The sequence below is a fragment of the Miniopterus schreibersii genome, assembly GCF_964146895.1.
Source record: "Miniopterus schreibersii genome assembly, chromosome: 3".
Lineage (NCBI taxonomy): Eukaryota > Metazoa > Chordata > Mammalia > Chiroptera > Miniopteridae > Miniopterus > Miniopterus schreibersii.
Window position 1 is genome coordinate 49,017,225 of NC_138103.1, and position 24,599 is coordinate 49,041,823.

Genomic DNA, 24,599 nt, shown 5'->3' on the forward strand with positions numbered 1-24,599 from the left:
GATAACTAAAATTTCTTGCTAATATAAAATACTTTTTGTTTTAAAAAATAATTCTGAGATTTTTACAAATAAAATGGCCCAGTCTACAAAACAAATTTACTGAGTTTAGTAACTGCAGTGAAATCATAGCTCTTATATAACAATGGAAAGAGCTGTACTGAAGTTTCTAGATAATTTCTAGAAAATTAGTATGTTGTGATGTATATAGCCAATAAGAAATTTTATTTAATATACATGATAAGCATTGTTTAATATTAAAACAGTTCCCCTCATTCTATTTTGAAAGCTAAAAGGAAAGAGATGAAGAATATTTAGAAATAAATAATAATTTGCCATTTAGTCATTCTCTGATTCTGGAAACAAAATATTTTAATTCAGTTCCACTTAAAAAATAAAAGTAGTTTCCTAACTCCCACTATAAGCACATTAACCACATTTTCACATACAAAAAGCTTAGGTACATTCAACTGTTTACGAGACATGTCTCTATATAATACATTTACATTCATGTGACGTATATGAACTTACATAATTGTATATATTTGTGACTTTCACATTTGGTACCTTTTAAAACTAACAGGTAACAAGATTATGTTCTAAAAGTCAGTTCATATATGATGATTTAAGGTTAGGAGAGTCTCTTTTGAAGAATTTTAATAGTTTTATATTCATATAAGAAGCCAGTAATTTTTTAACTATAAGCTTCAAGCTAAAGCTTTAGCAGTTTAAGTTACCTGACTGGCAATGCATGGAATTCTTACCAGGTTGTACTGTTCGGTTTACAGTATAAGTCATTTCAAGTGGTATATAATTAACTATTTGTGCAGAGGGAAAAAAGCACCAAAGATATTTTTTCACATCATAGATGAAATCACAACACAATAATCTCAATTTCCCTTTGAAATCTAATCATTTGAAAAAGCATTTATTTCAAATGCTCAGTCTTTAAGCCTTCTTAGTGAGATCAACTGGTACACCAGAGATAAGGCCAGAGTAAAAACAGGCGCTATACATAACATGTACTAACTACAGAATTCAGATAGTCTTCTCACATTGATGATTTCTATTTTTGAACAGAGTTCCTTAGATCTAAAAAGAACTCTGAAAATAAGTGTTACATTTATAAACTTGTCAACCATATCGCTTAAAAAGAAACTCTAAGGATGTCTTTCTTGCCAATTTATGAAGCAAAATTTTCCTGATGAACAAAAGCACCTTACGATAAGAAAATATATAAAGAAAATATTTTCTACAAATTAATATACATATTTTTGTGCATAAAGGTGTAGCTATTCCAGCTGTATATGTAATATTTTAAATAACACACAATAAAAAAATTCAAAGCACAGATTGAAAAAATAACCCATATCCTATAACTCCAGTTATTAAATATTGCAGCATATATGTAATTATAACAATTGTGGGGGAAAGTTTCTAATCTAAACGGTCAATGATATCTCTTTGGAAATGTACTTTTTAAAGCCTCAAATATGAAATCCTGACCATCAAACTTCAACCCAAGCTACAGGTTTCACAGCCACGAAGCAATCCCATGAAAATAAAAGTGTGTGCGGAGACTACTTCACAGATTCTTCACCAAACAGCATTACTGGAGCCACATTGGCACAGGCCAGCGGGGCGTTCATGTTCCTTGTCTTTACCACAGGCACATGGTACACATGTTAAGAATGACAGACCTCTATCACCACAACTTTTGCTACTCATAAAATGCTAATAAACATTTCCAGATCATGGCAGAAGTTTCTTATCGGAATATATACAAAGAATGCTCTAGATTTAACATTTTTAAATGAATACAGAAATGTATAAGAAGAAACACAAACTACTTGCTGTGACAGTTTTTAGCTAAGGCTTATCACCTGTCTTTTTCTAATAAACATGTGATTTTTGTAAGTATAAGAATTTCCAGCTCCTGCTAAGATTTTATTTCTTCTTCCCAGTGTTCTTTTTGTGTTCATGCATTTCTGTTTTGCTAGGTATACTCTTTTTCCGGGATGAGGTATTAGGAACAACTGCACTAGAAGGTCCACTGATAGCTAAACAAAAAACAAAAACAAAAACAAAAGCATTGCTTAGATTTTCACAAGCAATCAAAAGTTTAATACTGCTGACAAAATAATACACTTTATGTTATCATTGTAATGTAAATGAAACACTGTAAACATTTAACAGAGCATTTTTAACCTTTTACTTTTTAGAATTCAACACCAATACAGAAAAGTAATGTCAATGTGCTGCATTCACAAGACAAATTTCTCTTTTCACTCTACATTCTTCCTGGGAAACTAATTTATTCAATATATCATTTTTAACTACCATCTATTGTGCTAACAACCTTCAAATTTATACTTCTGGCCCAGGCCTTTCCCTTTACCTCAAAAGCTGTCTCTCTCTTTTTTTAAAATATGTTTTTATTGATTTCAGAGAGAGGAAGGGAGAGGGAGATAGAGAAACATCAATGATGAGAGAGAGCCACTGATTGGCTGCCTTTTGCACACCTCCTACTGGGGATCAAGCCCACAACCTAGGCATGTGCCCTGATCTGGAATTGAACCGTGACCTCCTGGTTCATGGGTCGATGCTCAATCACTGAACACACCAGCCGGGCAAGATCTGTATATCGTACTAGAAATCTCTATGTAGATATCTGACAGGAAACATAAACTTAACATTTAAATCTGAACTCATCATTTTTCCTATCAACATCTATTTTCTCCTATATCTCCTATCTTATCCCTATTTAAAAAGTAAAAGGTTAGACAACTAGAAAATTTCTTGGCTTAGGACATCCTTCTACATGTAAACCAACATCAAACCCTAATGAGTTATGAAAAAGCAATTCTAAGCCAAGTTACACTTCTATACAAATGGGTAAGCTCATGTCAGACCAATCCTCCTGTACATAGCAAGTATTAACTCTGGATAAAGTATGAGAACAACTACCTGAAGACACTGAAGAGTGAACAAAGGCAGGCATATACTGGAAAAAAATCAACACTTAGAAGAAGTGAACATCATGAGATGGGTATGTCCCGCAAACTGCTCCCTCCCCCACGCCTGCAAGCTTTTTTAAAAGCTTTTGGCCCAAGGACAGGCTGCAGTGTGCACCCATGTGAAGTGGCTAAAACTCCAACATAACACTGTTTTACTAGCACAAAGAACCAGAAGACTAGTACTGGGGCAACTACAGCTGCAGGAAAGACAGGTGGGAAGTCCCAGAGAGCCCCCAATTCTTTGAATAAACCCTGATCAAATTCATGGCATGAGCAGAGAAAGCTCCAAGAATTGCAGCTAAGGCCAAAGGAAGTGAACTGACAGTGGAGCTGTCAGCCACCTCAAGGGAGACAGTTTTGCAATCTGAGTTCAGTCAAGGTTACCTCTTTGCTTTAAAAACAAAACAAAACAAAACAAAACAACCCAGTACTCTTTAGAGGAATATAACAGAAATAAAAGAGTCCAAAGTTTCTACAACATATCATTCATAATGTTTAGGATACAATCCAAAATTACTCAATATCTGAAAAAACAGAAAAACATGTTTCTCTTTGAGAATGGGTAAAATTCATAGAGAGTAATGCTGAGGTCGGCCAGATTAATGGACAAGAACTTTAAAGCAACTATTTTAACTGTGTTTAAGAACAAAGGAAAATACGTTTATAATGAATAAAAATATACAAAATCTCTGAAAAAAAACTATAAAGAAGAATAAAAAAGAATGTCTAAAATTAAAGAATATCTGAAATAAAAATTCACTATTGATCTAATGGTTAAATGAAAATGACAGGTAAAAGTGAACATCAACAAGGGCTACTACCCTCCCCCTAAAAACACTCTTTCATACTAAATGACTAAAATGATGCCTAAGCTCAACAGAAAAGCAAAAGAAGACAGTCCATAAGTTAACTTGGAAAAATGTATGAATATGAAATATATTTTATTGATGGATGTGGGGGGAGAAGACAATTAACAGTAAAAGCGTTTATCAATAGGCTACAGTAAGATTTAAAAAAATATATTTTTATTGATTTTTAGAAAGAGAGGAAGGGAGAGAGAAAGAGAAACAGCTATGTGAGAGTGGAACATCGATCAGCTGCCTCCTGCACGCCTTCTACCAGGGATAGAGCCTGCATCCTGGGCATGTGCCCTGACTGGGAATCGAACAAGCAACCTTTTGGTGCACAGGACAATGCCCAACCAAGTGAGCCACACCAGCAAGGGCTACAGTAAGATTTTTAACTGTTAGGATCGAATAACTTCCTAGAGTGCAATGATGCTACTTAAAATAGATTACACAGTTAAAAAGCAAGCTAATTGCTATACAGAATCTATACATTCATACACATGCCTAACCTGGTTTGCTGCTTGCTTTAGTACTCTTTAAGGTAGCTGGTGGTGTTGGGAGGATCTTTGTAGGTGTATATGTATTTAAAGGTACTTTTCTTCTCATTGCTGGACTGGAACGTGAAGCTGTAGAGGCTGAAAACACAAAAGTGGTAATTCAGTAATTTCCTACCAATTCTATCCTCACATCTCAAAAAATTTCTAAGGACATGTTTAGTGGCCCTATGAATATACACAATAAATAATGGGAAAACAGACAAGACAAGGTTTTCAGAGTAAATTCCACAAATACATCTTTCCTAAAAAATGTTCTCTGATGCTCTTAGCCAAACACATCTTCTGTTTATACTGAAAACAATAAGCACTTGACAGTATTCTCCAAGGAATGCCAATAAGGACAGAGCAACAGACAATTGTATTCCGCCCTGATGGAGACTCAGGTCCTTAAGGGATGACAGAGCTCACAGCTTAGTTTCACTGTGTGGTATCAGAAGACAAAGGCCTCCAAACAGTTCTTTACTCCAAACATCAAGTAGCGATTCAGGGATAGTTCTTCTAAAAACACAATGGTTTAAACTATCATATTTAAGAATAAACTAAGTACATTATAAGTAATTAAATCAGAATGTCTTCCTATATTACCCAGCTAAGATTTATCTTCATGTAAAGGAATTTTACAGATTTTTTTTCTCTCTCTAATGAAAGCAGAAAGATTGAGAGGTGTGAAAGGAAAAGTAGAGATACTTGTTAAATACGGAGTCCTCTGGGGACTAGCAGGCTGAGTTGGGAAGCTTGCTATTGGCATGAGCTTGTGGGTTTGCAAATAAAAGGAGGTGAGGAGATAAAAAAAAAATTGCCTATAACTATGTATGGTGTCAGGAGGGTACTGGAAATATCAGGGGAACATTCGTAAAGCATATGATTGTCTAAACACTATTCTGTACACCTGAAACTAATACAAAATATTACTGAATGTAAACTGTAATTGAAAAATAAAACAGAGAGATTTGCCTTTTTTCCAATTTTGGGGGAGGACCTGATAGTGATAAATAGTGTGTCTCTGAAAAATCAGTACATGGGCCAGTTATGGCAAATGTGCTGTAGCCACCTACACTGAGTGAATATAAACTCCACTGGCAGAAGTTCAAAGTAGTCATTAGTGAAATAATATACAAATGACCAAAAAGTCCCTAAAACATCATATAAAGCACTACACCACTGCTTAGTTAGCTCTTTTCTGCTTGCATTTTTTATCCTATTGTGTTAACTTCCACCTATAACTTATCCTGTTAGTATTCCCACACCTTTTCCCTCATCAATCTGATACTCTCAGTGCCCAATAATAAACCATCTACTAGTTACCACAAAATTAATTTTGTCCTAGGTGAGGAAAAAAAACTTTGTAATGACAGAAGATTAATAATAATTTTTCCCTTGTGATACCACAAAATCAATATAGTTCTATATTATGACACTACTTCCTTGACAAGTTAGGGAATAAAGTATATATAATGTAAATAGAGGGTGGGGCAAAAATAGGAATACAGTAGTGAGTACATGAAACAGTTTATTCTTATATTATTATTTATTAATTATTATATTATTTTCCATATGAACAGCTATAAACCTTTTACCCCACCCTGTATACTGTGATTACTAAACATTAATTCTGCAGCTACACCATAAAATATAGGATTCAGATACTTCTATCATAATTGGCACCCTATTTTAATATTCAAAAAGAATAAAAAAACACATATATTTTAGAAGATCTGGGTTTTAGTCTTGCTTGATCACTAATTAGCTGATTTCCTCAGCAGTGTCATTCTAAGTTTTTTCTTTAAACAGTAACCTTTTCTCAAATGAAATGTTAAATAAAATGGATCAAAGCAAATATGCTCTGGTTGAAATAGCCCTGAAAGACACATTCAGCACCTTTGTCTTTCTCTGGAACTTCCAAAACCTTTTGGGAATATTGTCTGAAGACCAATGCACTAGATTAATTCTAAGGCTCATCCAATTCTATGAACTGCATTAACAATACTTTCTTATCTAGTTCCTTTAATAATGGCATGAAAATTTAAGTGAGCCAGATGGATTGGGGTACAACTTGTATCCATGATACAGAGGAGAGCTTATTAGAACTGGAAAAGGAATTTAATATTATTCACTTCTCTTATTTATCTCAATATGCACTCTGATGAACTGAACTCACTAACCACAGATATAAAGCCATCATAAAATAACAGAACCACGAAATAAACCTTCAAAAATGACCTTTTTGTAAATATTCCACCAAAATTCTCTTTCCAAAATAAACTGATGCTATTACCTTTAAGTCATTCCTTGGGAATCTATTCTAAATTCTAAATAGCACTGATATCTACCCCAAGTTCTTTTATGTTCTATATGCAAAATCTGAAATTAAAGCCTACTCCCCCAAACCATTCCTATAGTGAAAGATTTTAGAACATTCACACCAAGATATCTCTCTGTTTCAATTAATGATTGCAAGCTAACTTCTACTACAGAAGCAGAGGAAAAGGGAAAGGCCACTATATTGCAGAAATGCAGGGGACACCATTTGGACAGAATATGATGTGAATAGAATTCTCTTGAATAGGACACATGGTGCCCAGGAAAGGAAGGAGAATAATAGCAAGACATGAAAGTGGCTTTCGTTCCAGGACCTCCAGCTTCATTCTTCAGAGAAGCATATTTACAGCATTCTCCTTACAAAAAGGGAAATGGTATACACGGAAAGCTTGTAGCTTTTCTAAGATATGACTAGAACTAGCAAGGTTCTTAACTCGAAGCAGAGCACTCTCTCCCAAAACAAATGCTTCCTATACTGCAAGTCCCAATGTGCTGAAGGATCTCATCGAGCTGAAAATGACAACAGCCAGCTGACTTCTCACACCCAGAATGATAGCCCTGAACATTTCCCAAAATGATGTTCCTCAGAATAGTATTGCAAGATGTTTAAATGTATGACCAAAAAACTGGTTTCTCAAAAAATAAGTTTTGGAAAATGTGGGTACACAGATTTCCTTACAGAAGAACCTTAGCCATAATAACTATACCTCTTTCAAGGGAGGTAGGATATAATACAAAGTTTCCAAAACTTACTTAGCCATAAATCCCTTTTTATCATACACACAAATATTTTCTGAAGAATATTTGCTAAAGGACACAATTTGAAAAAATATTATCCTAACTTTCTCTTTAGTCAGAAGCTCTTTCTGAATCAATATGAGTACTTACCAAAGTGGTGAGGTGACAGGCATGTGTGGCTTAATGTACACTGATATTTTACAATTTCTAAAAAGTTTGTTATACAACAACATACACTAGGAATGTGAGAGAGAAAAAAAGGCCACGACTATATTATGTTGTTGACTTCTAAGGCTGGGTCTCAGATTTTTGTTTTTCCTTTTTGTAAAAAATAAATAAATAAATAAAGTTTTGAGGAGTCAAAAAAAAAAAAAAAAAAGGAGTACATTACATATTACAACAAAGAATTACAAATAATGTTCCTTTACACCCCTTTCTCTCCTAAAATTCTATTTGCTACCACTACTTGAGTTCATGTTTTTATAATTCTTTTTATATTCAGATAATATCTACATTTCCCAAATAAAATAATAATAATAAGAATTTCCCTACAAATCTCAGGGGTCGTCTGCAGAACTTCACTTGATGGAGAAGCAATGGAAGCAAGAAATTCATCCACCTGCTTTAAAGACAGGGCATTGTGAAGAGTTTCTAGAGGACAAATAGATGGCACCATGGAATACAGCTCAAAGCCTGGAATACAAAAACAAAAACAAAAACAAAAGTTGGATATTGAAAAAAATCTATAATTAAAAAGGAAGCAGACCATGGCTTAGGACTGGATAGTTTAGGTCTTTTCAATCTATCACATGCAAACACACGGATCTCTGAAGTCATGATACCAGATGCTATGCAATACGGGGTTGGAACAAGATGTGACAAAGATTTCATTTTAAAGAAATCACATAGTACAGCATGCACCTAATTTCATTCTATATTTTCGTAAAATCTAAAAATAATACTTAAAGAAAAGAACCTGGGGGGGCAAAAGAGAAAAAATACAATTTTTCATTTTGTTTACTTTAAAAAATCAGGTCTATTTGAGAGGTGAATAAGCTGATGCCATGATGTGTCCCTGATGCCAGGATGCTAAAGGTAACTTTTTGTTGAAAAACAATTATGGAATTACTTGCCAAGAGTGATTTTACGTATTTTCTAGTCTTACCAAAGCCAACAATACTCTCCAATGTGACCCCAAAAGAACATTCATTCATTTATGCTGAAATTAAAATTCCAAAATATATTTCACCTACCTTTAATGAATTAACACAATAATTATATTATTGGAAATTGCTAGCTGGGTAGTTAAGTCAAGTAAAAAGCAATACAAAATACATTTGTTTGCATTCAACAATGGCACAGAAATTCAAAAATTTCATGAAACAAACCATGCAGATATGTGTTAATACCATCAGTGAAAAAAAAGTGTTTAAATATAGTTTTCTTTGAATACAAATAGGATATAGGTTATTTGCTTTTTATAAAAATGGCTTGTTTATATATTCAACTGAATGGTTTTTAAATTTGTGTTCATATACAATCAAAATAACAAGTCTTTCTGCATCTACTCTTTCAAAAATACAAATTAATTGTCCTCCAAAGATAATGCTTTTAATGCTTAAAGTTGTACATAAAGTCTAATATTATTAAATGAAAAGTAAATATTAAACTCAAATGGACTGCAAAACTGTCTGTTTCAATAGGCATGTGCTCATTTTAACACTGACATATTTATTTAATTTTGGGAGAAAATGTTGACCTACAAACTGCTTAATTCTTAGCTGGAATAGGAAAACTTTGGTTAAAAAGAAGTTAATCTTCCTATGAAAATAACCGAAGGATGTACAAAACTGGTATGTTTGATTTTCAGGTGCAAACCAAAGCACAACAGAACACACATATACTTTAAAAAACCACCAACAGCTATAATACCATAACACGACTACCATAAAGTAACAGCTAAAGCACCTAAATTAAACACTAAAGAAATTAGGTTTGCACAAGTATTACCTTTTTTTAAAAGTACAAGATTCATGCAAATAAGCGCAAACCCTTTCTTTGCAATACACTAAAATTAACAGTGTGGTCTTTATTCTTTCCTTGGCATGTTTATAAGTCTTCTGCAACAACTATTTTCCTGAATTTGACTGTTAGGCTTTATAACAGGCAAATGACAATATAATCAAGATATTCTGGACTGCATTTTTCCCCATTTATCTTCAGTACACATTCCCTTTAATGCACAATGAAAGGGTTAGCGCAGCAGTTTAAAAAGCCACCCTGCTGTCATGTTTAGGAGCTATAAAAACATACCACTGAAGCCTAAAAATTCTACAGAGGAAACGAACCAGCACCTACAGAAGCGTAGGTGTTCTGCAGAGGCCCAGAAAATAAGGTAAAGTACTGTCAGAAGTTAACTTGTTTCACCATGTTCCTTGAACTAAAGATGAAGGCAAGGGTAAATCCATGATACGTTAAGATGGAAATAATATGAAAGTTAGGAAAAATAAAAAGAGTCAAATGACAATTTATAGGACAGATAAGACAACACAGTATGAAAAAGGAAAAAAGGCCCAAAGGAAATATTTCTGGAGTTGAACAGAATGCATTTTATATGCATTGTCTCATAATGTGTGGAATATCCACATTCTTTAAAAGCCTAAACCAAAGAAATATAAAATTATTCTATTTTCTGTTAAATTTAACAAAAGTACTTTTTAAAGCTTCAGTAAACACAAATTTCGCCTATGTACAACTTGCAATACTGGCTATAAACACAAGCATTCTGCACAAAAACTATATTCATCTTAAACCTGCAATGTCTCTTCTCAGAATTTTGTGACTTCTTTTTCTTGTGACTTCGGTTCTTATGCATGTGGGTTCTTTAGAAGCCGCAGCTGTATCAAATAAGGATCTTTTTCTTCAAAAAGTAGCATTTAGACAGCTACAATGGAGGGAAAACACATTAAGCTTTAAGGCTAAATTTTCACTTGTTGTTATCTTCTTACACCACCTTAAAGAAGTATTAGTGCACTGTTATGTAGGTGTGCTGTTAAAGGATCTAGAAGGCAAGATCACTATAAACTTGTGTTCAATCCTTTAGTTTCACAGAAGTTTTAAAAGATCTGACTTGAGTTTTTGAAAGACTTATTTGCATTTAAAAAGAAAAAAAAGTTCCAGGAATAAAAATACCTTTATTCTGGATAACAGCAAAACCCTGTATGTTTTCGTTTAAATTATTTAATACTGAATTATTTAAAAATGATCAGTAAACACTCCTTCTTGCCCCACAAGAACAAGCTCTATGAAAAAAAAGCTGTAATAGAGCAACAATTAAGTAGTTAAATAATGGCCACAAAACAGTTTCCTGTTCAGCCTCAAAAACTCAATTTAATTGAACTGGATTTCCAGATTTTTAGCTTAGTCTTCTTCCTATTAGTGGTTCTCCAAATTTTAACAAAAAGCAGCGGTACCAAAAGGAATTGGTTGCTTGACCATATTGCTACATGAGGACAAAGTGAATGCTGGATGAAATTTTCAGCGTGCTCCAGACCAAATTGGGTTTTGCTTTAGACAAAGAGCCAGGGATAAATGACGCTACACAGTGAAATCTGCATCCCCTGGTTCCCAAGAACTTCTCAGACACATCTCATTTGGCTATTTGACGAGTGTGGCTCTGTATTTCTGTTAAATAGTCAAATAAAACAACTATGTGATCAGAAAAGAAATTAGGAACCAAAAAAACCACACATTAAAATTATTATGAATTAAAATAAAGAATACTACTTTTTTTTTAATTTGTGTAGACTGATCACTTCAGAAATTAGAAGGAATTTTCAGGTGCTAATATAGCATTAAAACTCATCATCACTGTGTTCATTTAAAAGTTTGATGAGTAGTGTTAAATTATTTTGTAAATCACAGCTGAAAAAGGGAGCCAGACAGTATCAATACTTCGGGTGAATTATAAGCTGGAATTGTATGCCAATTGAAATTAAGGATGAAGAAATGAATGATACTGCATACCCCAAATTTTGAAATAAAATAAAAATAAAAAAGGATGAAGCAGGGGAGTATCTTTTAAAATAAAAGCAAAACGTACCATTGGTTGGGTGTCGAGCAAATGAGATAGAAAACCTTTTAACAGCAGAACCGCGTGTGGCGTCTGAGAAAGAGAAAAACAGGTACCTGAAATTCGTAACAGCTACCAAAAGAGGACACTTAAAAAAAGGGGAAAAACAAATATATAAGGAGGTTAGTTTAGGTGACATGCAGAAGGGACAATGAGAGAAGGTAATAAGCCAAATACTAGTTAAAAGAAGTAAAATGGCTTGATGATAGAGGCAAAGTATTTAATGAAATATACAAAAGAAAGAAAAGCAGGATGAGCTGGCAATTCTGATAAATCCATGTTTTGCCGACTAAAGTAAATTTGTGGATACACAAGAAAAAGTTTTAAATAAAGCTAACCCTGAGAAGGCTAATAAAAACTCCTATTAACAAAAGGGACAAGCTTCCATGAGCCTCATGTAATTGGAAAAAAAAATTCTAAATACTAAAACTTAAAGTATGTTAACAGTAGTGAGAGCATCTCCTTCAACTAGGGATTCTAAGGTATTCTCATCCTATGTTTATGTCTATAAATATTGCCAATATATTTTCTTCTATTAGATCAATATCAATAAGTAAAAATAAGGATTAACAGTGAACAAAGTTTAAAAGATCAAAGGAAGATTTATTCTTTTATAGTGTGGCTTATCAACTATCTAAAAGAATAATACACATGATGCAGTTTTAAATTTCACATTTCAACAAACTACTCATTGAATAAGTACTGTAAGCCTAACTACAATTAATTGTTTGATGAAACATGGATCCAAGCTGTGGATAACAGAGAGCATTGATAGTCATTTAGGCAAAGGATGCTAGGATTCCACTCGATTCAGCCAATGGCCTTAGGTTTGCTTTTGTGAAATACTGTATCCTCATGGGTGTTGCATGGGTGCAGGTATGGATCTGTGTGTGCATGTGTGCACATACCATCGATGCAGCCAGAAGAGGTCAGCTTTTTACGATGAGTACGAGCATAATCCTGTAGGTTAGGTGCGCTTGAAGAACCCCCGAGCACCGAGGTGCTAAACAGGCCCGCACAGTGAGACCCTGATGGGAGTTAGAGAAAATACATACAACAACGGGTGTTCTTCCATTCACATTGGGAATTCATGCAGCATGCAATAATATGGCTCTTACCACACATATTTGGCAGTGCCTTGAACAGGCTCACAATTCGCCTGTAATGTCAACTTTAATACAATCAACTACCACTATTTATCATATGTACAAATGAGGGTATTTTTTAACACTGGACAAAATGTTGTCTTTGAGGAAAATAATATGCCCATATAATAATTAGATATATACATACGAAAAGTATTAAAATTACTACCATAAAAATTAATTTAGGATGATAAAGGGATTTTGTCAATCAATTTGCATGAGCAGGCCACAGGAAAAAATCTCTCCTAGCACTAATTAAGTCACATTAAATCAATATTTTTGGAGGTATGGCTTTAAAGAATCTTTTCTAATTTAAAATTATCAATATTTGTTATGAAATAAAGCAAATCAAATCTTACTTATTTGTGAGAAGACCAGGTAAAAACAATTCCTTTTAGGTCCTCCAGGCCTAAATCAGATTAAATTCCATACTTAAATGACTTAAGATCTTTAATAAGGCCCCAATGAAACACATTATTACCAAATAAAATACAGCCGGTATAAATTGATGCTTAATTTGTAGCAAAAGTCTTTACAACCAAGCAAAACTTTTACCACTGGGTAAGGATTAAATAAATTCCTATCTAATACATTATAATACATAAAAGAAGGAGAAATATATATAGATATATATATATTTCTGACAAGGTACTGTGGGAATAGTAAAAGCTATCAACATTAGCTATATGTAATTAACTAAAGAAAGATCTTCAAGTAGGTAGGCATCAATAGACAGTTCATATACTTAGTATAGAGATCATAGTACATACATAGTTGAAAACTTATTTATGCTTTTATTAAACCTATTTAGACAGCTATTTACAGAATATACCATCACCTCATATAGTTTATAAACAATGAGCTTAAAACCAATTAAGTTTAGAGAGGCCTTTTTTAATGTTGCTTTGCTTAAGCATTAGCAAAGAACCAATTGTGTTCTACAGGTCAATGAGTAACACTGCCAATTGTGCATTAGTTACGCTTTGGTTTTCCGTAAGAGATGATCAAAAGGAAATTAATAATCCCAGATAGGGTCTGAAAACACTCTCTATTCAATTTTTTTTAAATAAAAAAGGTTCTTTTTTGTATGTAATAGCTTATTTTCATCTTTATCAACTGGGAAAATAAAGTTTCCTTCTTAAACTGAAACACGTTGGGGTTTTAACTTATAGAATAAAAGATTAAAAACCAGCATTGCCAATTGGACTAAGTAGTTTTTATTGTGGGTATTCAAAAGGGCTATAAAACAAAATTAAAGGCTATTTTTTATTCAGTTTATCAAAACTTTGTTGTGTATTTTGAGTTGTAAAACTCAACATTTTGGAATTAGTGTACGTTAAACAAAAACTAAAGCATAGCATTTGGTCATGCTTTCACCACTGAAGAGTTTTATATGTGTGCAAAATACTGAGTTTAAGGTTTGGAATACAACTTTTTTAGACCACATACCTACAGTAGGGTTCTGCTTCTGTTCCACAAGAGTTCTTGGTGTTCGTAGGTAATTAGCATTTTCAGATACAACCTGCACAAGGAAAGCAAAATAAATGAGGTAAAACAGTAAAATGAATTAAAAAAATCCATATTTCATTTGCAGCCTGTTCCAGACAGACAAAGGTTAATAAGCTGTATGATAAATATTAGTAGAAATACATAGAACATGAAAGATCATGCAAGATCCCCTTCTGAAGGGAGTCCATTTCACATGAAGTCCTTGCAATGAAGTGGTGCGAAGCAGGCATTCAGCAATGAAAGATCATGTATGAAGCAAGACAGATGAAAAGAAACAATACACTGATATAATTTCACTCTCTTAAAAGAAGCCAAATGCCCACTCTTACACAGCTCCTGTATTTGAAGGGGGAAAAAACAATCACAAACAAAAGAAAAGACAGACAGAGACTGTTGAGGTCACCATACAATTACTGATCCATGCACGGGCTTTATCAGAGTAACCTTTAAATATTCACAGCCTTAATGGATACCATAATCCCTTTTCCTATAATCAAAAGCATTATATTTCCAAAAGGAAATTGCTGAAATTCTCAGAAAAGTCACGTGTAACAGGTAGACCTTCCATTGTAAAAAACAAACATACAAACAAAAAACCCCACAGAACAAAAACTTCTAAAATTTCCAAATATCACAGAAAGTCCTTCAGAAGTCATTTTATTTGACCCATATTGTTGATGGGCATATATACATTGCCCTTCTTATTTTAGAGCATTAAAATATTATACAACTAAAAAACCCCAATGTACGTATCCCTTCAATTAGGTACTTCCAGACAATGGAATAATGAAGGAGAGAATGATCAGTATTAGCTGTATCCTGCTAATTAACACAGGGCCACATAAATTTTGATATTTTAAAAATGTTCACATTCTCAGCAAATTCCAAGTGGAATCTAATTTTTCAATTATGGGGGGAAAGTTATTTTTCTTACCATTGAATTATGTAAGTTTGATTGAATGTTTTAAAGGATAATTAAGTCAAAGAAAGAATTTTCTTTTAAAAAAATTTTACTAACAAACTAAAGTACCAGGAGTGTAAATTTACTAATTAATTTTTAAATCCTGGATATTTAAAACCCTCTCAGTAAAAATGATAAACACATGCATTGTAAGTGATTTCTTTCCCTCAAATACTGTTAGAGATTACACGCATTTTACAATAAACTCAAAATTAAAAAACAGAAGGATTTACTCTGATGTAAAATATAAGGGATTAGATGTCCTCAAAGATAGCTGTTTGTTGCTCTGAATGCGGGGAGGAAAAATGTTTAATGAAGTAAAATTTAAAAACCTGTTGCCATGAGCCAAAAATACTGGATGTGAAAGCCAATGATTTGGGGGAGACAGGGGAAGAAGTGATTTGTTCCCCTGATCTGCGTCTTCGACGCCCAGTACCCACACCACTGGTATAATGCAGCCAGGTACCAGTACCCTCTGGGCTAGACACACTCAGGGGGCTCTCTTCCTGGAAGTGAGAAAGGGGGCATAAAAAAAAAAAAAAAAAAAAAAAAAAAAAAAAAAAAAGCAGAGCATGCAAAGTTAGATACAACAGAGCCAATGACCAGAAAGAAAAAAAAATACAGTTTGCATTTGCTTATCAATTTTTTAAAAAACTATTAAACAGTAATTTGGGAGCCAAATATTTCAATATTTGAGAAACTGATATGAATAACATATATCTAATTGTAAATGATGACAATTATGGAAATTACCTTATTATCTTAAATATACAAAATATACTGCTTAATAGTTGTCCCTTCTTTCTTAAAACTGGAGAGATTTTAATAATTTTTACCTTAGCAATTAAAAAATATGAAAGTATTCTGCTTAATTTTAGATATTCCAGAGGTTTTGTGCTATATTGGGTACAGTTTCCAACCCAAGGCATGAAAGAATCATGCAAAGGGTAGAAGATATTTCAATGTATATAATGTAGAAAAGAAAATCTGTCTGCCAGACACTAAAAAAAAATTAACCATAAGATGGATTCCAATGTTACTTGTTTATACTTTCAAGCTACTGATTTGTTTACACCCTCCAAAGATTATTTATCGAGTACAGTAGGCAAAACATGCAGCAAACATTCTCATTTTACATGTTTGCATGTTCAGGTTTCAGACAGTGAGGACAGAGTAAAATCTACTTGCACAAAATGAAGAGAATAGTCTTTTTCTCTGTGTGTCTTTTGGAAGTACAAACTTCTGATATCCATGCAGATGGCAGACGCTGGAAAGAGTCTTCAAGGTTTTACTTGAATAATTTACCTTATGGAAGTAAAAGTTTAGCATGGCATAGAAATAAACTCTTGAAAGCAACTATTTAAGTATTTATGAGAAAATATTTATAAATGTATTCTGTGTTTTAAGAGTTAACGAAGGGCAGTGATTTTGTTGAAGATTTTACAAATACAGATGAGTTGCAAAATGATGGCTATATCAGTGTTATAGGCTTTTTGGAGTGCAGAAGACTGAATGCTGAAATTCTGAACAATCCAACTAATTGCAGATTGCTTTGTTCAACAACATCAAAATCACTGCCCTCAAGTGGTAGTTTAGGTTATTTTCTGATATTAAAGATACCTAAAGATAACCCCACGCTTCATAGTTATTAATTAAATTATGATAGAGCTAATAAACCATTTTCTACAATTGTTAATCATCCTCTATGATAATTAAACTTAAAATATCACACTTGAGGGAACTCTAACTACTATACAATTTTCATTATAAAATTACAACAGTTTATTGTATTGATGGATGTTTTTTCTATACATAATTGTCAAATATATTTGAAACTTAAGAATCATAAAGCACTTATGTTTGTATAATTCAGGGCCGTAGAAATGAGCATAATTCTTTTTTGTTGTTTATATTCTTATTCACCAACTGCTGGATAATGTTATACTCTTAAGACTTGGCATACTTAATTAGCAACAAAAAATATTTTCTAACTTAGAATTTGATGGCTCTTCTGTGTTAAAGTTAAATTCTTGCTTTATACTTTTACTCAAGCATTTAGAAAACATTTGTAAGCACTGATATCAATCGGTGTTTGGAAAATCATCTTACAGAGACTATAGAGAATCCAAACTAAAAAGGTATTTAAAGTATAAAAATGTATACAGATATTAGAGATTTACTTAACAAGCTTCATTCCAACTGTTCAACTTTCCCTTTAAATGTTATTTTAGTAGCTATTTAAATGCTATTTTATTAGTGAGCATAACAATTAGCTTCAGTTATTTTAATTGTAGATATTAATACAAAGGTAAATTTTTCAATTATATCAAATTCCTATATTGATTTTTGCAATCAGGCTAACAATTTAGAATTTCATATCTTAATCTACAGTGTCACTGGAATCAGTTGTTACTGAAGCATCTCTGGCAAACTGAAAATAATTCCTGATCCATTATTAAAAAATTATGTCCTGCTCCGTAATAAAAGCTGTATTTTCTTTTCTGTTTTATTAAAATATAGTTAGTTTACTTTGTGAAAAACATGCTCTGACACATGCACTTACTTCATTTGTAGCCATCTTCCTAGATCTTGGAAGTGGAGACTTCCTGTGTATATGAATTGGCTCTGACACCATAGTTTTGAACAATAGCACACCTCGATCAACCTCATCTTTTTTAGAAGTATGTGGTTCATCATCATCAATTTTAAAAGATCGCCTGCCTTCATTCTGTGGGAAAAGAATACAACATATAAAAGTCAGATAAAACAACAATCTCTTCTGATGAACAAACTGAAGCACCAATTGGTATTGTGACTTGAGGTACATATACAGATTTGTTTATTCAAGTGAATTAACAGTAATTACATTCTTACAACAGCCAGTATTATTCTTGGTATTGTGAAACAGATGACAAGTTCCTGACTTTAAGAAATACATATACTCTATGGAGAAATTAAATAATAATACAACAACAAAAAAGCCATATAAAACAAATTGCCTAATTAAATTCCATCAAATGCCCAAATAAATAAACAATAATAATACAGTAAAAACAAGCAGAGATGAGTTTTGTTATACAAGAGTAGCATGAACCCAAGCATCAATTAAACTGCATCTGAATTTATACATTTTAGAATACTTAAATTCTATTCCAAATATTTCCAACACTTGTGATGACCGTGTATATACATAACAATCATTTGATGACTCACTAAATATTTACTGAGTGGTACCATGTTCCAGGACACAGATGAATAAGATACAGTCCCAGACTGCAAGAATCTCACAGTATATGTATAGGAGATAGATAAGCTAAAAATGTTAAACCAAATATTCATCTATATATAATAGAATGGGTAAACTGGGGCACAATCATACCATGAAATACACATTTTAAAGCAATTAGAATGGACAAACTAAAACTAAATACAATTACATCAACAAATCTCATAAAGTTAGAAAAAAGAAGCCAAGCAGAAATACATCAAACCCTCATCAAACTAAGTGGTATAGAAAATAAAGAAGGCCCAGCCGAGCGTGGCTCAGCGGCTGAGCATCGACCTGGGATCCAGGCGATCGGGGTTCGATTCCCGGTCAGGGCACATGCCCGGGTTGCGGGCTCGAGCAATGACTCTCTCATCATTGATGTTTCTATCTCTCTCTCTCCCCTTTCCTCTCTCTGAAATCAATAAAGATATATTTAAAAAAAAAAAAAGAAAGAAAAGAAAGAACTTCTTTAACTGGGTAAGGGATATATAAAAACCTGAAACAAGGTGGTTAATAATAAGTCACTGAAAGACAAGAATGCCACCGTAACTAAATTTGTTCAACATTTTACTAGACGTCTGTCATCACTCAGAGATACAAGCATATACATAGAAAATCCAAATGACTCTATGGATAAATTATTAGAATGACTAACAGTATATAATAAGGTTGCTAGTTATAAAATCTTTATACAAAAATGAGTAAAAATTCAATATGACACTAACAGAAAATGAAATTTAAATACACCATTTATCAGAGTGTAAAAATATAAAGAACTTAGGAATTAATCTGACAAAGAAGGTACAACACGTAAAAAACAAATCTTAATTTTATCAAAAAAATATAAAGAACTAGTTAAATAAATTCAGAGACATAATAAGTCCTTGACTTGAAGATTCAACACTGTGAAAGTGTTATTTCTCTCAAAACTGATCTGCAGAGTTTATGTAAATCTCAAAATTCCAGAAAGTTCTCTCTGGAACATAATAAACATGTTAAAAAGTGCTAATCCTTACTTGTCATGAGGATAATGTAAATTTAAACCTCAATGAGATAACACTACATGCCCCCCAAAATAGTTAAATTAAAAACACTAGTCATATCAAGTACTTACAAGGATATGGCAGTATCTTTAGAAAACGACTGGGAAAACTATTTGTATTTGCTAAAGTTGAACATATGCATACCCTATGACCTAGCAATTTACTTCTAGCTGTATATCCAAAAGAAATGTGTACATATGTTTACAAAGTGGAATAGAGTAACGCATCCCACTATATTTACTTAATAGAATCCTACATGGAAACAAAATTGAAGAACAGATGAATCTCACAAACATAATGGAAGAAAAAAGCCAAATCCACTCGCCACCCTCAAAAAGCATGTATTTTGTGATTTCACATATATAATGTTCAAAAATAAGCAAAATTAATCTATGATAATAGGTACCTTTGGGGAGAAGACAGGGGGTTGTGATAAGGAAAAGGCATAATTGGGCCTTCTGGAATAATGATATTGTTCTAGTTATGACCTGGCTGGTTGTTTTACAATTATTTTCATTTTCTAATATATCATTAAAGTATATATTTATTACTTAGGTACTTTTATCAACATGTAAGATACTTTAGTAAAAAAGTCTTAAGCTGCGTACATATTTAACTTTGTAAGATTATAAAGATTAAAATGCAATAATTGATGCCAAGTGCTTAGCACAGTGTTTAGCAAGAATTAATCCTCAAGTAAAACAGTAACAAAAACAAAACCCCAAACCAAAACTATAACTGTAGTTTTTATCCATTCTAAATTCTGGTCTTAAAAATCCATAATAATCAATGTAAAAGGCAGAATTCAAATATGCCTAAAAATGTCTACCTAAATCATATTTTAAAAGGGTAAACCATCTTGCTACTTAGTACTTGAGTTAAGAATTATAGTACATGATAGAAAATTCCTATAGAAACTTCATGAAAAGCTAAAACTGTAGTAACCAAGCACTGAGAGTTTCATCTTCCTTACCTCTCTTGAAGCTGGTCTATATCCATAGCCGGATGGTAAATTTTTGTCTTCTTCACATCCTTTGGCTCCTGGACTAAAGTGTAATTCAACATGAAAGCGTTCCTCTGAGGAAAGATCCTAAAAAATATCACAGAACATTTTGAAAATGAGAAACTTCAAGCTACTTATTTACCTTGGGTAACACATACATATCAAGAACTAGATTACCTTGTTAGGATCCTCATAAAGCATGATAACGATCTGAGTCATGTAGTTGAGTTCATTGACAACATTTAAATAATCCATAGCTCGTTTCCACTGTTCATCTTTTGATTCCTGAACAAAAAGTAAATGGAAAACATGTTCTAATATTGCATTACTTGAAAGTCACTTTCTTTTCATTATGGTAGTTTGCTTAATTCTGAGTGTTACCACAAAGAAAAGTAAATACTTATATATGCACAAATCTTTCAAAATAACTCCACTATATTAAAGTCTGAATAAATTACTTAAGCTTAAGTAAATTATTTTAAAAATCTCTTACCTGAAGTATTAGAAACTCTTGTAACTTAAAATAAGGCTTCTGGTCAAGACGGCTGAGTGGGTAACCAGGATACTGGCATCCTCCCTCAAGCACATCAAAATTACAACTAAACTACAGAACAACCATCACTGAGAACCACCTGAAATCTATCTGGACAGAAAACCTATCACTAAGGATATACAGAAGCCACAGAGAGACTGGTTAGAAGGGGCAGAAACACAGAACAGGCTGGGTGGACACACATGTGTGGTGGTTAAAAATCAGTAGGGCCCAGCCTGTGTGGCTCAGTTGGTTGAGCATTTCCCCATGCACCAGGAGGTCACCAGTTCGATTCTGGGTCAGGTCACATGCCCAGGTTGTGGGCTTGATCGCCAGGATGGCTATTCATACCTCTCGATGCTCCAATGCCAAGCCACCAGAGCAGCTACTCCCAACCTAAGCAACACTCTGGAGCAAAAAAGTTGCATCTGTGTGTGATTGTGTGTTATCTGTGTTTGAGGTGGAGGTATGTGCAAAGACATATATGTTTTCTTCAAAATTGATAAGAGAAAACAAACTAGCATAGACTTATTAACTTTCACTAGATTTGAATCACTGTAAATGATGAGTTTACATTAAATGCTAAAATTTTTCAATAAGTGTAAAGATCTATTAGATTTCATGATACTACATTATTAATAAGAACATCATCTAATATCTAATTTAGTGTTGCAGTTATATTTTGCTAGGTTTGTTTCAATGAATGCATAAAATTTAATATTTAGGATCATCCTCCTGAACACAATTAACAGTCAAGAATTCATAAAAATATTTTTAAATTAAGGCTCATTATACATATTCCCTGAAATCTTGCTTAATCTTATTTCCTTAACAAACCTTTTTTAAAAAGCTATTATAGAGAGATTTTACCCAGCCCACACTGAAAAATCAAAACTTTCACCTGGGAAGATACTGAACAAGATTTTAAGTATATTACGTACAGCATCTTATAAGGAAAATCTGAATTGGGATGATAATTATAGTTCAAATAAATTAAATTTTTTAAAAATCAGAAAACAGGACATCATTTCGGTATCAGCTTAGTTTTTACTTTAGTAAATACATGTAACTTTTTTTTATTCTGGAAGCACAGATTTTTAAAAGAATGGAATTGTTCAGCTTTTGTTTTCAGAGATGCAGCCAAATACAATGTATACTCAACAAGCTCTAGTTCTAACTGCCACCACCCTGGTTCAAACTATACCATCTTTCTTTAGATCACTGTGATAACTTCCTAACTGGTTTCCTTATATCTACTCCCACCTACGTATTGTTTACACAGTAACCAAATACACTTACTTCCCTGTTTAAAACCTTTCAATGGCTTCCCAATCCCCTTATGATCCAAGGCACTGGCTCTCCAAACTTATCTGTTGCCATTTATCCATCATTATTATGTTCCAACCACAGGCCTTCTATTGGTTTCTATATTCTGCATATTCTTTCTACCTTCTAATTAAGTGCAGAAGGGGACCGAGTAAGAGATATATCCCTCCTCTCCAAAAACAATTCCATTGTTACTACTGAATATATAGGCTCCTGCCTTGCTAATTAAGAATCACTTTTTTTCACTCAGTATTTCTTTTGTTAAAGTTCCACTAATCTACATACGTTGCGAAGGATATCACTTTGCTACTCTTCGTTGGGACAAAGAAGAAACCAAAACAAGAGGCAAGAACATATTAACTGGAAAATCTGACAGGAACAGAACTCTGAAATAGTCTTAGGGTAACTTTGATAATACTATTCAACTGTTCATCAAGGCCCAATAATAAGATAAAGAATCTAGAGACACATACCAAATCTTCCTTATATATTTCACAGCCTTTTATTTTAAAAGTACATAAGAAAAAAAAGAATTTTCTTTTAAAAATCTCTTTTGAAAAATAGATGTGCATATGTGTGTACACTAATATATACATAAAATTTTTTTAAAAATTCTATTTTGTGAGTTTAGAAATGGCTGAAAAGATATTTTTTATATATAGTAGAAATGACATTGTATTCTAGTTAATCTATGGTTTGACCAGTGACTACAGTATACCTTCCATTTTTCCCTCCTTTGAAAAGGTTATCTACAGCAGTTATCCTATGCCTATCCCACCATCGCATAGTGGGTGTTTGAAGGACAGATAATTGGTCTCTTCAGTTTACAGGTCTTTGAATTAAGACTGAATACTCTTAAATACTCAAGAATCTGTGTCCAAGGAACCCCATCCACATTTAGACCTGATTTAGACGAGATCCTAGCTGTCAAGTTTGTGCTGTAATAGAATAAGATGGGGGGAATATTGGAGAGGTTACGTGAATTTTGCATAAGGGGGAAATATGTATTATGTGGCCAATGGACATTTTATAATAGATTCTATTTTCCAAAGATAGCCACCACACTATATGCCAAGTACTCATCTTACAGTGTGATGGTGAAACTCCATCCAGCAATGTGGGTCTATTTCCCCTCCCCTTTAACCTAGATGAACCTATGGATTGCCTCAACCAATAAAGCTCACCAGAAGTGATGCTATGTGACTTCGTAACTTAGATCATAAGAAGCCTTGCAGTTTCACCTTGTTCTCTTAGGAATCTTATTCTTGGAACTCAGCTGCTATGTTTTGAGGGAGCAGGTCATATAAAGAGGCCAGGTATAGGTATTGTCAAACACCCTCAGCCAAGGCCCCAGCTGATAGCCAGCAGCAAGTACCAGACATGAGAGGAAAGCTTTGAGATGATTCGAGCCCCTGATTGCAACTTCATGACAGACCCAAAATAAAACTGCTAAGTGATGACACAGTCAACGCCTTAAACTTTGATCAAATTCATCAGTTTCTCTTCATCTCACTGCCACCAGTCTATAATATCACCTAAAATATTTTATATTATTGTCTGCTTAAATGGGTCTTCTCCAAGGGAAGAGAAAATGTCTCTATCCCCAACATCTAACACAGTAAAAACACAAATTCAAGTAAACATTTGTTAAGTATATTGGAATAACTTATTCTACTTACATTGCATAAGGCACCATAGCGAAGAATAGATAGTAAAGAATGAACATGACTTTCACTGGTGAAATATAGTCTGGTACGGACATGACGTTCAGGAGACAGAACACCCCTGGAATACCTAAAGTTAAAAGCAGACAATGTTAAAACATACCCATATAGTCAAAACTTATTAAGTACTGAAATTATTTTGTAAAATGGAATGTAATCTTACTAGAAGTAAAAGACTACCGTAAGTAAATCTATCTATCCCTCTTCCAACCACAATTGAGGAATTATCTTAGTAGATATTCCTTTAACATGATTAATAACTGGAACTAACTGGGACCTCTGAGATTAGTCAAAGAAGAGTTAATATTAGTCGAGTTCACTGTCATTGTAGCTTCTCTACTAAAAATAACAGAGGCTATAGACCTAAAGCAGCTCACAGATGTTTATGCTGCTGAATGGGGTACATGCTGAATAATGTAAATGACACATTCCTTTTCCCTGTTCACTCCAGTTCTTACCCAGTTGGGAGTGAAAAAGAAC

The 24,599-nt window shown here is 33.2% G+C and overlaps 1 protein-coding gene across 20 annotated transcripts in view; it reads right to left on the reverse strand.

The window, feature by feature from the left end:
- Positions 1–209: 209 nt before the first annotated feature.
- PPIP5K2 (diphosphoinositol pentakisphosphate kinase 2) overlaps positions 210–24,599 on the reverse strand; it is a 63,667-nt gene continuing 39,277 nt past the window's right edge. For 4 of the 20 annotated variants that reach the window (XM_081133084.1, XM_081133074.1, XM_081133081.1 and 1 more), the window contains 12 exons: positions 24,075–24,189; positions 20,715–20,822; positions 20,508–20,624; positions 17,787–17,951; positions 16,412–16,528; positions 15,556–15,729; positions 14,203–14,275; positions 12,517–12,636; positions 11,579–11,641; positions 8,029–8,169; positions 4,372–4,497; positions 210–2,057 (listed from right to left, as the gene is read on the reverse strand). In XM_081133084.1, coding sequence (XP_080989210.1) covers positions 1,945–2,057; positions 4,372–4,497; positions 8,029–8,169; positions 11,579–11,641; positions 12,517–12,636; positions 14,203–14,275; positions 15,556–15,729; positions 16,412–16,528; positions 17,787–17,951; positions 20,508–20,624; positions 20,715–20,822; positions 24,075–24,189 — 1,432 coding nt within the window. In that variant the 3' untranslated portion in view covers positions 210–1,944. Of the gene's footprint in view, positions 2,058–4,371; positions 4,498–8,028; positions 8,170–10,289; positions 10,421–11,578; positions 11,642–12,516; positions 12,637–14,202; positions 14,276–15,555; positions 15,730–16,411; positions 16,529–17,786; positions 17,952–20,507; positions 20,625–20,714; positions 20,823–24,074; positions 24,190–24,599 lie in introns of all 20 variants that reach the window. The other 16 variants (XM_081133087.1, XM_081133086.1, XM_081133076.1 and 13 more) reach the window with 12 other exon arrangements.